This window comes from Lagenorhynchus albirostris, chromosome 9, assembly GCF_949774975.1.
Source record: "Lagenorhynchus albirostris chromosome 9, mLagAlb1.1, whole genome shotgun sequence".
Classification (NCBI taxonomy): domain Eukaryota; kingdom Metazoa; phylum Chordata; class Mammalia; order Artiodactyla; family Delphinidae; genus Lagenorhynchus; species Lagenorhynchus albirostris.
This window is the reverse complement of record NC_083103.1, coordinates 14752637-14766408: the sequence shown is the minus strand read 5'-3', so window position 1 is coordinate 14766408 and position 13772 is coordinate 14752637. Positions and strand designations below refer to the sequence as shown.

Here is a 13772-nt window from a genome sequence, read left to right as displayed (position 1 = left end):
CCTCGGGCGTCTGAAAGACCCCGCCGGGGCTGACGACACTGGCTTCGTGGAATCGCCTTTCAGTAAGACATTTAGAAATGGGAGATCTTCCTCATGACTCTGAGATTTCCCCAAGGCGCCAGGGCCCACAAACTGCTGATGATTTTCATTCGTCTTGCTGCTGATTCCATAATTCGTTTGCTCTCTACATTAAATACTTACCACACAACTACCTGTGACATAAATCGCTTGGCCGCTACCTCATGACTGCTGTCTTGCTTTCTGAACTCTGGTGTTTTTAAGGCTTCCCCGTGTGGAAATTTGCACCTGTGGAGCTTTTAGGACTCGTTCCTCAGTGATCATCTGAGAAGTGGTAGCCGGCGTTACCCAGGCAGAGAAGATGAAGAACTGAGGCCATGTGTCCTAATAGAAAGAGCCCTGCACTGAGCTTCAGGGGAACTGGGCTTAGTCCTGGCCCTGGCACCAGTTAGCTGGAGTGACCTTAGACAAGTCACCTGACGTTGCTAGACTTCAGTTTCCGAACTGTAAAATGGGACTACTGTGCAGCCCAAATGGAAGAAAGTATATGAAACACTAAAAAAAATCTTAAAAGAAGTAAAAACGAAAAACACACCCTCAAAAAAATAAAATTAAGTACAAAAGTCCAGTTTATCCTGTCCCCAGCTTCTAGCTTCCAGGAGCCCCAGAGTGGTGCATTTTTAGCCCCGATTCCTTTGCAAAGTCTTGGCTTTGTTTGCTGATGGTAAAGTGAATTGTCAGGGTAGGGAGACCAGGGACATCCTGACCCTGTAGGAAAGACTACCTAGTTCTAGGACTACAAAAGCTTTGCTGACTATTCAGAATACCCTCTGTGTCTAACACAGGCCCTGTCCAATGTCAAAGGCATCTATGGCAGAGACGACTAGCTGTTCACCAAAACCCATTCCCTTCTTTTAACTGGGCACCTGCTAGGCCACATTTCCCAGCGTCCTTTGCAGTCAGTGGTCATGTGACCAAGTTCCAGCCAATGGGAAGTGAGCAGGCGTGATGCATACCTTACGTAGGATACGGCTTTTAAGGAACAGTTGTGCCCTCTCCCTGTTCTCCCCATCCTTCCACCTGCTAGATACAGATGACAAGGAGGCCTCAGTGGAAGGAGCCCTGTCCCTGAATCACTATTTGGAGGAAAGATGTCCACCAACCAGGAATCTCCACTTTGGACTGGTATATGAGAGAGAGGAAAAACCCCTGTGTGTCTGAGCATCACACACGTCAGGGTCGTGTTTGTTACAGAGTGCTAATCTAGTACCCAGTGCTACCTCCAGCCACAGATGCTCTGGGGAGACAAGCACACAGAAGGCCGTGAAAGTCAGCTAAGAACATACCTTCCAGGTGAGTCACAAATAGTTCCGCCTTTTGCCTGTCGTAGTCCAGACAGTAGTGAAGTTTGGGAGCTTGGTTCCATCTGGCAGCCTTCTCTGGGTTCCAAGTCTCCATGACACAGACATCCTCCACCACACCTGTTAAGAAGGTAAAGCCATTACTCCCACCCACGCTGGGGTCCTGTTTTCCAGATCATGCCTTTTCCATCTCTGCCACAAATCCAAACCCAAAGCTTCCTAACCAGGTGCAAAATCATGGTGGCTGCACCAGGGGACCACCTGTGGTCCCGGGCATTACCATTCAAGGGACCATCACAGCCCAGTGGGCAAGACATGGGCTTTGGCGTCAGACATGAGCTGTTACATAATAGTTATGTGACCCTGGACAAGTTACTTGACTTCTTTGAACCTCAGTTTCCTCATCTTTACAATGGGAATGATAGCGGTTCCTTCTTCCTGGAGTTCCTGTGAGCATTAAATGAAATAAAGTGAGAAAAGTACTTAGCCCAGGGCCTGGCCCCTGGTGAGCTTTCAGCAGGGGAAACTGTCACAGACTGTGTGGTCCTGATCATCCTGTTTCAAGCAAATCATTCCCCAGCCCATCTCCAGCTCCATCTCTCTCACAGAGTCCAATCCCTGCTCCCCAGGAGTTCATGGCTGGAAATAAATGTCAGAGAATTAGTCAGGCAGGAGTAGATACTGGAGGGCAAGGTTGGAGATAGTGGATTTGACTTTAGAGGACGTTCAGTAAATACTTGCTGAATGAATGAATTTAATTCAGAAGTTCTGAAAACTACAAATATTGCTCACTCTGCCCCTCACTTGGACAGGAGCCAAACATCTAAGATTCTCATTAGTCAAGCATAATGAGAATGAAAGGATCCAGCAGCTGAGGAGACTCCACTTGTAGCAAACTGGAATTTAATTTTTTTTTTTGATTTTCAGGACTAATTTAAAGGGCAGAAATATAAAAGAGTATTTAATTTCCAAAATGGTTCATTATTGGGTTCCTGCAAGTAGTGAAGACTCTCCCTGGTGTGTCTAAGCAAGGAATGTGTTGACCAGGATGTGAGCGCAATGTGTAAAGCCAAACAAACACCCACCCAGGCCCCGGGTGGCTTCCAAGGGCAGCACATGGACAGTGTCAGAGGGGGCTTGCCTGGCACCCAGAGCTCTCGGGTCTCAGACTGCTTCAGCCTTCAAAATCAAAACCAAACCGAGACCAAACCAAACCCAGCACCCCTGGGAAATGCAGAACAGCTTCAGCTTCAAAAACCAGGGCCCCGTATATGTATAACTGAGTCACTGTGCTGTACAGCAGGAAGTAACACAACATTGTAAATCAACTATACTTCAATTAAAAAAAAAAAAAAGAATCGGGACCCTGAGCTCTAAAAGGGGCTGATGAGAATCATTGATGGTGGGAGTAGACTGAGTTGCACACATCATGGGGACAGTGTCTAATCGGGCGTCCTCTCCCTCTGCACACCCTGCCTCTGGTCAGTATTTGATGAACCAAACAGCTCTTAGATTTCAGTGGAATCAGAACTTGGTTGTTGCCTTCTGTGGTGGGGAAAGGAATGAAGTACCAGAAAGAGAAAACAAATGGATGTGTTGTGAATTCTTCAAAGTTTCAGACTCTGAAGTACTCTGCTGCTGTCCTTGGTGGAGAGTGGCCAAGCCTGGCTTCACCCCAGCCTCGAGAAGTCTGGGGCTCCCAAGGAGCCCTCCTGTGATTCTGCTTCTGATTCTGATTACCACTCCCAAGGGTCCTCATGCGAATTATTCCCCACCCTCCAAGCTTAAGCTCTCAAGGCCTCAATGGGTTTATTTTAATTTAAAATGTGAGCTGGCAAACCTGGAGGCTAAAAGCCAACCAGGATTCGTTCCTGCCACCAGCACTACCTGTATTTGTTCTTGAAGAAATGCCAGCATAAGCACTGTGGTTCTGGGCTGGGTTGGTGGGGGGGCACCTGTTCACTGGCCAGCGTGGTGCTGGCCCCAGGCCAGAAGATGCCTTAGCCAGTTACGCTGCTTCTGTTTGCACCATCTCCCTCTCCAACCACACAAACCATGTAACGATCCATTCTCCTGGCTGGATTTTTTGTCTCCTTATGAAAGTCTGCATGCTCCCTTGGGTTAGGCGCTGTCTCTGCCTTCATATCTGCCCCAGTGTCCAGCATGGCGCTGTACACAGAAAGGTGTGACATTCTTGATGTTGATGGTGATGAGAAGGAGAATAGAAACAATACTAATGATGATGTTTTGATTACATCCTTGGGCCAGGCTCTGAGTTAAACACTTTCTATGCATTATTATGTTTACACTTTACAACAACCCTACTGGGCAGGTGACAGTATGATCCCATTTTATATACGAGGAAATTGAGGCCCCCAAAAGATTAGCAACGTGACCAGGGTCACACAATGGGTATATAAAAGGGGAGAGATTAAACCCATGACTCTGAAGCCCGTAGTTTGACCGCAGCTCTTTATCCCCTCTCTATAGTGGTGCCCATGTCTAGAAAGGGACTCTCCATTTCCCAGTGGAAAGTTGGAGGCCTTGGGGAGACGCAATGTGGGAACATGCAGGGAATAAAGGGCTAAAGGGCTGTAACTCCAAGGTGCTGTGCCCACTGCTTGCCCAGTGTCCAATGCCACGGACACTGGGGCTGGCCATGCCCACCATCTACAGAGATGCTTTCACCCCTCGCTGAGTACTGCCCATGGAAGAGTGAGGGGCAGAGACCCCTACCATTCTGAGGAAGGACGAACAGCTCCTCTGTGACCTGCCTCTTGAGGCGGCTGTCATTCGGGGCCTGGGGGCTGGCAGGTGCAGCGGGCTCCGCTGTGGTCTTCAGCGTGTAGTCAGCGTAGTTGATGACCTCGGGGGCCGTCACAGCCGGCCTGGGGCCGTAGATATCTGGGAACTTGAGGAGGGCTCGGGGCTGAACGGGCTCTGTGGACTTTTTGACATTGAACTGCACACACAAATCACTCTGATTAGTCCAGGAGAGGATCTCCTGCCTGTTCCCACCCCCAGAAATGACAGTAGATGACCTGAGCTTTCAGGGGAGGCAGAGGGAGGGCTGTGGCTCCTTTCTGCTCTGAGGACCATGACTTGGGAAGGCAAAATGTCACCTCCAAGCACAGCAGAACCCCCAACATCATGAATCACGCCGGGGCCTGCTGAGATGTCAGCCCTGTTCGTCCATCCCCCCTGCATCCATCCCCCATGCACCCTACAGCTGTGCCCCAGGCCTATCACGGTGGCCTTCCCTCCACTGCTCTCATCTGTGCCACCTGCCTCTTTGTTTTCCCTCCTCCTAGTTTTTCTCTCTTATTCCTCCTCCCCCTCCGCTTCTCCACCCAATGGCTCAGAAATGTCTGTGGCCCCACAGACATTTGCAAGACATCCAAACTCCTTGCAGTGACCGATAAGTGCTTGCCCAGCCTGGCCCTGCTCATCTTTCTGACATTGCCCCCAAACCCCTTTCCAGCCACTGAGCAACCTGCTTCTCAAACAGGCTGAACTCTTTCTGGGTTTGGCTTCTGGCCCCCAACTCCTCCCCGCAAACCACTCACCCCCACCTCCACCAGCTTTAAATTAAGTCCCTCCTCCAAGCCTGTCCCTCCTTATCACCACATCCAGCTTTGCTTTACAGCATCTCTCTCACCCTGTATTGTTTTCACCATAGCCTGACCTGTTTGTGGTCAGTCTCTCCCACTAGTATGTGAGCTCCACAAGCACAGGGATTATGTCTTGTCTTGTTCCTGCAGTGTCGGCTCACGGGGAGCACACAATACATACTTGTGGCTAGGGCTGCCATGTTCAGTTGTGTGCTCTGTGCACTGCACAAAGATGTCTGGATGCGGAGCAAGTGGGGGCTGAAATGCAATCTGTGCGCCCCTTGCCCAGCTATGTGCCCTGGGGTAGGGCTGAGTCCACCTGGGGGAAAGTCCATCTTTTCTTTACACAAAGACCCACCTGCTTGTCAAGTCTTAGGTGAGCAAGGCTGCCTCATACAGGAGTGGAATCTCCTATCTTTGCCTCCACTGGGGACTGAGATGTCTCCTACTTGAGGGATTCAAAGTTATTTAACAGGCAGCAATACCGAGGACCCGTCCAGTCCCCAGGAAATTGAGGGTGGACGACCGGATCTAGAGTTTGAGTTGCTGGCGCACTGGCTAGGCAGCCCACAAAACGGCCCTCAGCTTGAGGCAGGTAACAACCCACAGCAGAGCCCCCAAGGAGCTGCCTGCCCTCCATGCTGTCCTGCTGTCCTGCCCCTCCGGCTCTGCCGCCGTTGGAAGGGCTGGCCAGGCGTCAAGGCTGCTCTACCCAGTGGCAGGAGTGACTGAGAGGCTGGGAGGAGTGTGCAGTCCTGGAGGGGGGCGGTGGTTACACTGTTTCAAAGTTCAGGTTTAGTGTGTTTGCTCTCTGTACATTTCACTGCCCCAGGACAACTCCTGGACATTCTTCCCTGGTTGAGACTCGGTCCCCAACCTTCCTGAAGGAGGCTGGAACTTGATGACGGGAGCATTCCTAACTATCCTCATTGACTGGACAATGGACGGAGAGTCCATGAGAAGGTGCGAAAGGGGTGAGAAGCACGAGCCAGCCTCTCCTGAGCACCCACTTCCTGCGGGCACCCTGAGGGCTGCAGCCCCTGCATTGCCTCATGTATCCTTCAGAACTCCCTAAGGGGCTTAGAGAGGATAAAACCCTTCATTCCCCGCTTGGAAACACTGCCCAGTAGGCTATAATGCAGCCCAAGCTAGGACACCTCCATCCGGATCTCTGCTGAGCGCACCTGGCACGCATGAGCTCGAAAAGCACTTCCGACTTCAAAGGACCAAGGTTGCCCTGGACCAGACAGTGCGGGCAGTGACAAGATCAAGCCTAGACCAGCCTGGCCCCAAAGCCCACTGCCCCAGTGGCCCCCAACCTTTCTTCTGCCTTCAAGCCTTTGCCAGGCAGCACCCACCCTTCAGAGACGCTTGTCATTATTACACATTTCGACTAGGCACCCTGGGAGGAGCTGTATGATTTGTAAAGTCAGGCCCCTCTTTGCACCTCCACCACATTGAGAGTGTCGCTGGGCATCCAGGGGCCTGGCTTCTAGTACTGACCCAACCGTCTGAGCTTGAGTAACTTTTGGCAGGTCATTTCACCTCTGAGTTATTGCTCAAGAGGCAACGTGATTTCAAGGCTTGTTTCACTCCCACAAGCCAAGCTACAAAGAGGTGGGAGACTCTGTTGTTTATTTACCGGTACAGGTGAGTTGGGGAGACGATCACAAACAGGAGAGTAAATAACAGTATATTTGGGGCTTCCCTGGTGGCGCAGTGGTTGAGAGTCCGCCTGCCGATGCCGGGGACACGGGTTCGTGCCCGCGGTCCGGGAGGATCCCACATGCCGCGGAGCGGCTGGGCCCGTGAGCCACGGCCGCTGAGCCTGTATGTCTGGAGCCTGTGCTCCACAACGGAAGAGGCCACAACAGTGAGAGGCCCGCGTACCACAAAAAAAAAAAAAAGTATATTTGACAGTTTGGGACTGCCGTACAGAAGCAGGTGGCAGACAGCCTGTGTAAATAACAGGTGGGAGAGAGCAGAGGACACCTGCAGAGGGCAGGCAGAGGAGTCCTGGAGGTCAGGGAGGAGGCAGGGCGTGAGCTAGACCTTGAAGGACAGGGGGTCTGGAAGGCAGAGGGAGGGCTGGGGAGGAAGGCTGGACCCCGGGAGGAGACACACAGAGCAATGGCCGATGTCCCCATGTCTTTTTGTCCTCCACAAAGTGTTGCCTGCCTCTAACATTTCATCCGAGTTATGCTAATTATACTATTTCACAATAAAGAAACGGAGAATGGAGGAAGTTCAAGGTCATACCACTGATGCGCAGTCTATAACCAAGCCTCCAGAGAGTTCTCACTTCCAATTTGTGTCATTTCCACTGCCTTGCAGCTGTTTTTCAAAAAAATAAGTCCTTATTTGTTTTGGATGCTGGCAACTGCAGCATCACGGGGTTCGGGCTGCTAAGACTCCCTCCTGTGCGGCAGCTTCCCACAGCTTCCCGCAGGCCACTGGACCACATCCTCTTCTCAGAGTCACCCTGTTCTGTCACTTCTGCGGCCAGAAGTGAGGCGCTTGGGCTGGTCTAGGGAACACTTTTACATTTACACTCGGTTTCATCTCAGTTCAATCATTTTAGAAAAGGGCTATATTGATTAATTCCCAGTTAGATCAAATTTGGCTGACTTTGCATTTTTAATGGGGAAATAATCACTGGGCTCAGTTTTGAGTGAGGTCCAGTCTGTGTCACCTCAAGTCTCTGCAGAGCCTGAGTTCGAATTCCTCCCTACACAGTGGGTCTCACTTTGTGTGCCCCTGAGAACCTCAGGAGCCTGTAACGGGCTAGGCTTTTCTTGGGTGTCCGTCAGTATCCATTCCCTGCTCCCTCTACCTTCCCTCCAGGTCACCAGTCTTTCTGGGACCCACCCCAGCTCCGGGGCAAGGGTGGGGAGCGGGGTTCTCTTTGGTCTGATTCCAATCGTTCTTGGCATCATCTTGGGAACTGTTTCTGCCCTGGGGAAGCCACCCCAGACAGAATGAAAGGACTTGCTTTGCACGGCACCAGAAGAGATTCTCTCCCCTGCTGAATACGAGGTATGTGGCCCTGCCTCGTGACAGCAAGGTGAGCCGGTCTTAGAACAGAGCCGACAAGGTGGACCACAGAGGAGAGAGACAGAAGGAAGCTATGTCTTTGATGACAGTGTCATTAAACCACCGACTCAACTGAGCCTGAAAGCTGTCCTACCTTTGTACTTCTGGTTACATGAATAATGTTGTTCTTATTGTTGAAGCCCGTTTGGATTGGGGTCTTTGTGAATTGCAGCCCAAAGCATCCTGAACTGATGCAATGCATTTTTTATTGAGCATCACAGGAGATCATGACCTTGGTGTAGAGAAACTCTACCTAGGCTCAAACATCTCCCTGAGACCCTCTGCATCCAGCCAAACGCATCCTCTTTTACTGTTTATCCTCGTCCTGCCTTGGTAAGATCCTGTACGGCAATGGCTGCCTTTAGTGGAGAATGATTTATAGCCCTTGACCAGGCGAGAAGCAGAGTCTGCTGACCACTACATGAACCTCTCCAAGTAGTGAAAGCAGCAGCTGATTACCTATCTCGTTCCCTTGTACAATCTTATTTGTTACGTTTCAAAACCCTGGTTCCACCCCATCTTTCAAATGCGTCTATGTTTCCACTTAAATAGCTTAAACTTCAAAGCCCGAGAAGCAGAAAAGAGGTTTGGGACTTGAGGGAGGGAGCCTGGGAAGGGATTATGGTTGGAGCGGATGAATGCCTGGGAGGAACGAGGTGCTCAGCAGGGCAAAGCCCATGGGAGGACCTGAGTTCAAGCCTTACACCACCAGTGTAGGAGCGGCAAGATTTCAAAGTGGGATTCTCTTTCTAAATGCCCTTTGAACCCAGAAAAGAAGGTCTGGAAATAGAGATGCAGGATGAATCAGGGAAGGTTTCCAGTGGAGGCAAGTGTTCAACGATTAGGGAATGCCCAGCTGTGCTTGGCATTGCAGGTACAGAGATGCGAGAGCCACCCTCATTGGAGCAGCAGCCCCTTCTGATTCGTATCGTTGGCTTCTCCCTCCTCACCTGTCTCCGGGGCCATGAGCCACTTCCTTCTCCCCACGTGGCCAGCTCTGCGTGGACACCGACCAGCTTCACATAGGCACAGCCCCAAAGTGTCTTATGTCACACCCGTGCCACACTCCTCTTGCACCTGCCCTGGACTTCTTTGTGGCTGCTGAGGTGTGAGACACCCAGGGGCACTCTGGGTCCACTCAAGGGCAACCCGGATGTGTCAAGAGTTAAAACTCCGTGGGGGGAATTCGACCACTGTGGGCTCCTCCCTCTTCCTCGCGATTCCTCCCAAACAGTTCAGTGACATTTCAGAAGATGACACCTCGAGATCCAGCGGTCGCCCTGGACACCAGCTGGTGGCCGGCTCAGTAACGCTCCCTGTGCGCCTCCCCCCCCGCTCCCTCCTGCATCCCTGGATGTCACTTGCTGATGAAGAAAAGCCCGGAGGCCTCTGGCAGTCTCAGCTTTCCTGTCATCCAGGCTAAGACAGATGGCATGGGTGGGGAGGGACAAACCTTCATTTAATGAACAAGTATTTATTGATGCCCTACGACAGGCCAGGTCCTACGCTAAGTGTTAGGAACATCGAAGTGAACGAGACAGATGCTGTCCTTTTTCTATGGGGCTTATGTTGATAAAAAGGAAATTAATTATGTAGTTAATGATCTGTAAACAAATGTTTAATCTTACTAGAGATGTTAGGTGACCCCTTTTGTGACATGATTAATTTTTCACCTACAGACTGTTTATTAATTCGGGTTTTCACTCTGGGGCATCCACATTAAAGCATCACAGCAACCAGAAGTTACGGGTGGGGGAAACAGTCCCAGCTGGAAATGGAAACGGATGGCTTTGCCCTTTATACTTGAACTTTAAAGAAAGAGATGGCAGAGTAAGAGAGAGTTGAATATAGAGTTTTCAGACGAGGCCAAACATGGGCCATTGTGGCTGGGGTCTGAGGCTCAGCACAGCAAAGCCCCCCTCAGAGGGGAGCTGGGTCAGAGGACAGGGACCTGACAGCCTCTGTCACTCTGGGCTCTGATACTGGTAATTATGCATACTAACATGTGTACAAGAGTTTGAAATACAGCCTTGTGGTCAGAGTTCATGCTCTAAAACAAGACAGCTTGATTGGAGTCCAGGCTCTGCCAGCTACTCGCTGTGTGATCTTGGGTCTGATTAATTAACCTCTCTGTGCCCCCGGTTTCTTCATCTATAAAAGGGAGTGTTAATAATAGTACCTATCTCCTGAGGTTGGATTGAGGAGTAGAAAAGACAACTGGGTGTAAGCTCTTAGCACAGAGGCTGGCATGGCAAGCCCTTGGCCAATGTTGGAAATACTTATTTGACCCTGGAGTCTATGTAAAGTTTTTGATTTATGCATTGGGGCCAGTATCTATATCCTTTTTCATATTGTTTAGCACAAAAGAATATATATATTCTTTTTCATATTTTTCCCATTATGGTTTATTATAGGATATTGAATATAGTTCCCTGTGCTATACAGTAGAAACGTGTTGCTTATCTATTTTATATATAGTAGTTTGTATCTGCTAATTCCCAACTCCTTATTTATCTCTTCCCCAACCCCCTTTCCCCTTTGGTAACCATAAATTTGTTTTCTATGTCTGTGAGTCTGTTTCTGTTTTGTAAAAAGTTCATTTGTATCATATTTTAGATTCCACGTATACGTGATATCATATGGTGCTTGTCTTTCTCTGTCTGACTTCACTTAGTATGATCATCTCTAGGTCCATCCATGTTGCTGCAAATGGCATTATTTCATTCTTTTTTATGGCTGAGTAGTATCCCATTGTATAAATGCACCACATCTTCTTTATCCATTCATCTGTTGATGGACATTTAGGTTGCTTCCATGTCTTAGCCATTGTAGATAACAACCGCTAGTTTCTTAAAAGTTAAACATATATCTACCCTATGACCCAACAATTCCACTCCTAGGTATTTTTCCAAAGAAGATGAAAATACATGTTGACAGAAAGACTTATACGTGAATACTGACAGTAACTTTAGTCGTACTAGCCCAAAACAGAAAGCAGCCCAAGTGCCCATCAACAGGAGAACGGGTAGGTACATCGTGGCGTATTCTTACAATGGTATAGACTCCTTAACAGTAAAGGAAGCAATTGTGAATATACTCAACAACAGGGTAAGTTGCAAAAACATGGTCAAAAAAAGAAGGCATAATACATAAGCATCTATACTGTGTGATTCCATTTATATCAGAGTTTCTCAACTCAGGGGACATTTGCGATGTCTGGAGACATTCTTGGTTGTCACGGCTAGAGGTGGAGGCTGCTATCGGGTAGAGGCCAGAATGCTGCTAGCCATCATCCTACAATGCACAGGACCGCCCCCCACAACAAAGAATCATCTCACCCCAATGTAAATAGCGCCAGGATTGAGAAACACTGATGGAGATGAAGTTCTAGGACAGGTGAAACTAATGAATGGTGATAGAAATCAGAACCGTGGTTCTGATGGCTACTGGGGAGAACTGAGTGGTAAGAGGCATGGTAGAAGTGTGGGTTAGAGCCTAGAGGACAGATTTGTCAAAATTGATCAAACTAGTGACTTGGGATGTGTGCATTTCACTATATGACAACAGTACCTCAATAAAATTTAGATAGACACACACACACACACACACACACACACACACACACACACACGTGCCTCTTGCCCACCTGCTGAATTAGGCTTTCTGGGGTGGGCATAAGAATCTGAATGTTGAGTGTCCCAAGTGATTCCTACACATGGCCAGCCCAGAACCTGTCTGTGGACCTGTAGTTAGGATCCACTGGTCTCTGGGTCAGTGTTTCTCAAACTTTCCTTCCAAAGCAGCACCAGAGGAAGACGAAGGTAACACGTACTCCAGAGAATGGGAAGTCTTCTGGCGTAATTGGGATTCTTTCTTAAAATATCCAGTTCTATCTTAAAGTTCATGTGACTTTTTGTATTTGACTCCATATTATTGTTTTAGTATTAAAATGTTTTAAATTACCATCAGGACAGAAAAGTTTCGCTTATTTATTTTGTGACTTGGGATATTTCACAGGACACTGGCTAGTACCACATTCCCTCTGCTCCCCAACACACACACACACACACACACACACACACACACATACACACACACACACACACATGCGTGCTCTAGTGGAGAAGCAGGACTCTTTCTTCCTATGTTGGACAACATGCAATAAATCAAGCTAGAAGTTAACTGAGAAAAACAGTCATTTTTCTTCCAGGGAAGGACCAACTCCTAGAGTCTGTGTGAACAACCATCTGTCCAAATTTTCATTCCAACTGTATAGATAACTCCTCTAAAGAGAATTTGAAGTGCAGCTATAGAAGCTCTTAACAACCCAAAGCCTTGATCCTCTCTGCCCATTCCCTCTGTGGAGCATCCTTGCACGCACCTACAACTGATTGAACCTCTTGGCTAGCAGGACACTTGTTCATGACCTTGTATTAGTCAGGCAAGACCACCTGCTATGTAACAAACAACCCCCAACTTCAGTGGCTGAACACAATAAAAGCTGATTTCTCTCAGTCTTAAAGGGTCTGCTGGCTGTTCTCCAAACTCAGAGTCCTCCCAGCCTCTTCCATCTTGTGGTTCTGCCCACCTGTGCCCTGTACTGTTCCAATATGAGCTCACTGAATCCTCATAATAACCCTATCAGGAAGTGCTGCTATGATCAATCCCATTTTACAGGTCAGGATGCACAGCCAGCTAGTGAGTAGTAGAGGCAAGGTTCAAACCCGGGCTGGCTCTCTGCAGAGTCCTCTGTTTACCCGCTCTGTCGTGCTTCCAGCCCTTTCCCACCTCCTCATATTTGTAGTCATCCTTTACTGTTCACCCATGATTTGTGCCCCTTAGACTGTTGCTTGGGCCACTGCCTGGCCCCGCCACCCCTTACTCTGCCCCTGCATGCCCTGTAGTCAGAGGAAGAGAGTTGAAGTGCTGGTTCCACACTTCAATGTATAGAAATTTCACCTGGGAGAATGTAAAAGTCAGATTCCCAAGTGCCTCCCCTGCCTTGACTCAGAGGTCTTAGGTGGATCCTAAAGAATCTGTGTGTCTAAGAAGCTCCCTAGGGTGACTGTGACACAGGTGGTCCCTGAGACTCACGCGGGAACGCCCTGGTTTTGGGGAGGTCCTAGAATGCCAGGCAGGGTAGATGGAGAAACGTCCTCTTGTGTGGTGAGCTGCTCACAGGCACGACCTCCTTCTGTCACGTCCTCTCAGCTCCCCACAAACAGTTCAATGATGATTGATGGAATCAATGCGTGGATGGCTGGTGAAGGAGGGTGGGTGGTGGGGCGATTAGTATAATAATAATCACTATGATGGAGACCAGAGAAACACGAGACAGAGTGCGTAGAAGCACACCAAACTTTGCCCAGGGAAGCGACAGGGTGGGATGCGGTGTATAATGGGAGGAGAATTTCATAACGATTCAGAGACTCTGACTTTTGTTTGCTGCCCCCCAGCCCCACCCCGAAGCCCGGGCAGCAGTTTGACAGGTGCAGAAGTGGGGGAAGGGCTTTCTGGGTCAAGGCAGCTGCATGAAAGTCTGCAGTGTGTTCAGAGAACAGCGGGTAACACCAAAGCTTAAAGCCCTACGAGAAAAGGAGGGGCGATGAGTGTTGCCATTATCCCCATTCTTCTGGAAGACACAGAATTCAAACGCAGATTTTAAAAACTATAATTCCACAGGGCTGGA

At 49.2% G+C, this 13772-nt stretch overlaps 1 protein-coding gene across 1 annotated transcript in view; it reads right to left on the bottom strand.

The window, feature by feature from the left end:
• The window catches only part of SYT13 (synaptotagmin 13), a 38784-nt gene that overhangs the window by 7085 nt on the left and 17927 nt on the right, over positions 1-13772 (bottom strand). The window contains exons 2-3 of the mRNA XM_060157717.1: positions 4116-4341; positions 1365-1499 (exon numbers count right to left, since the gene is read on the bottom strand). Coding sequence (XP_060013700.1) covers positions 1365-1499; positions 4116-4341 — 361 coding nt within the window. The remainder of the gene's footprint in view (positions 1-1364; positions 1500-4115; positions 4342-13772) is intronic.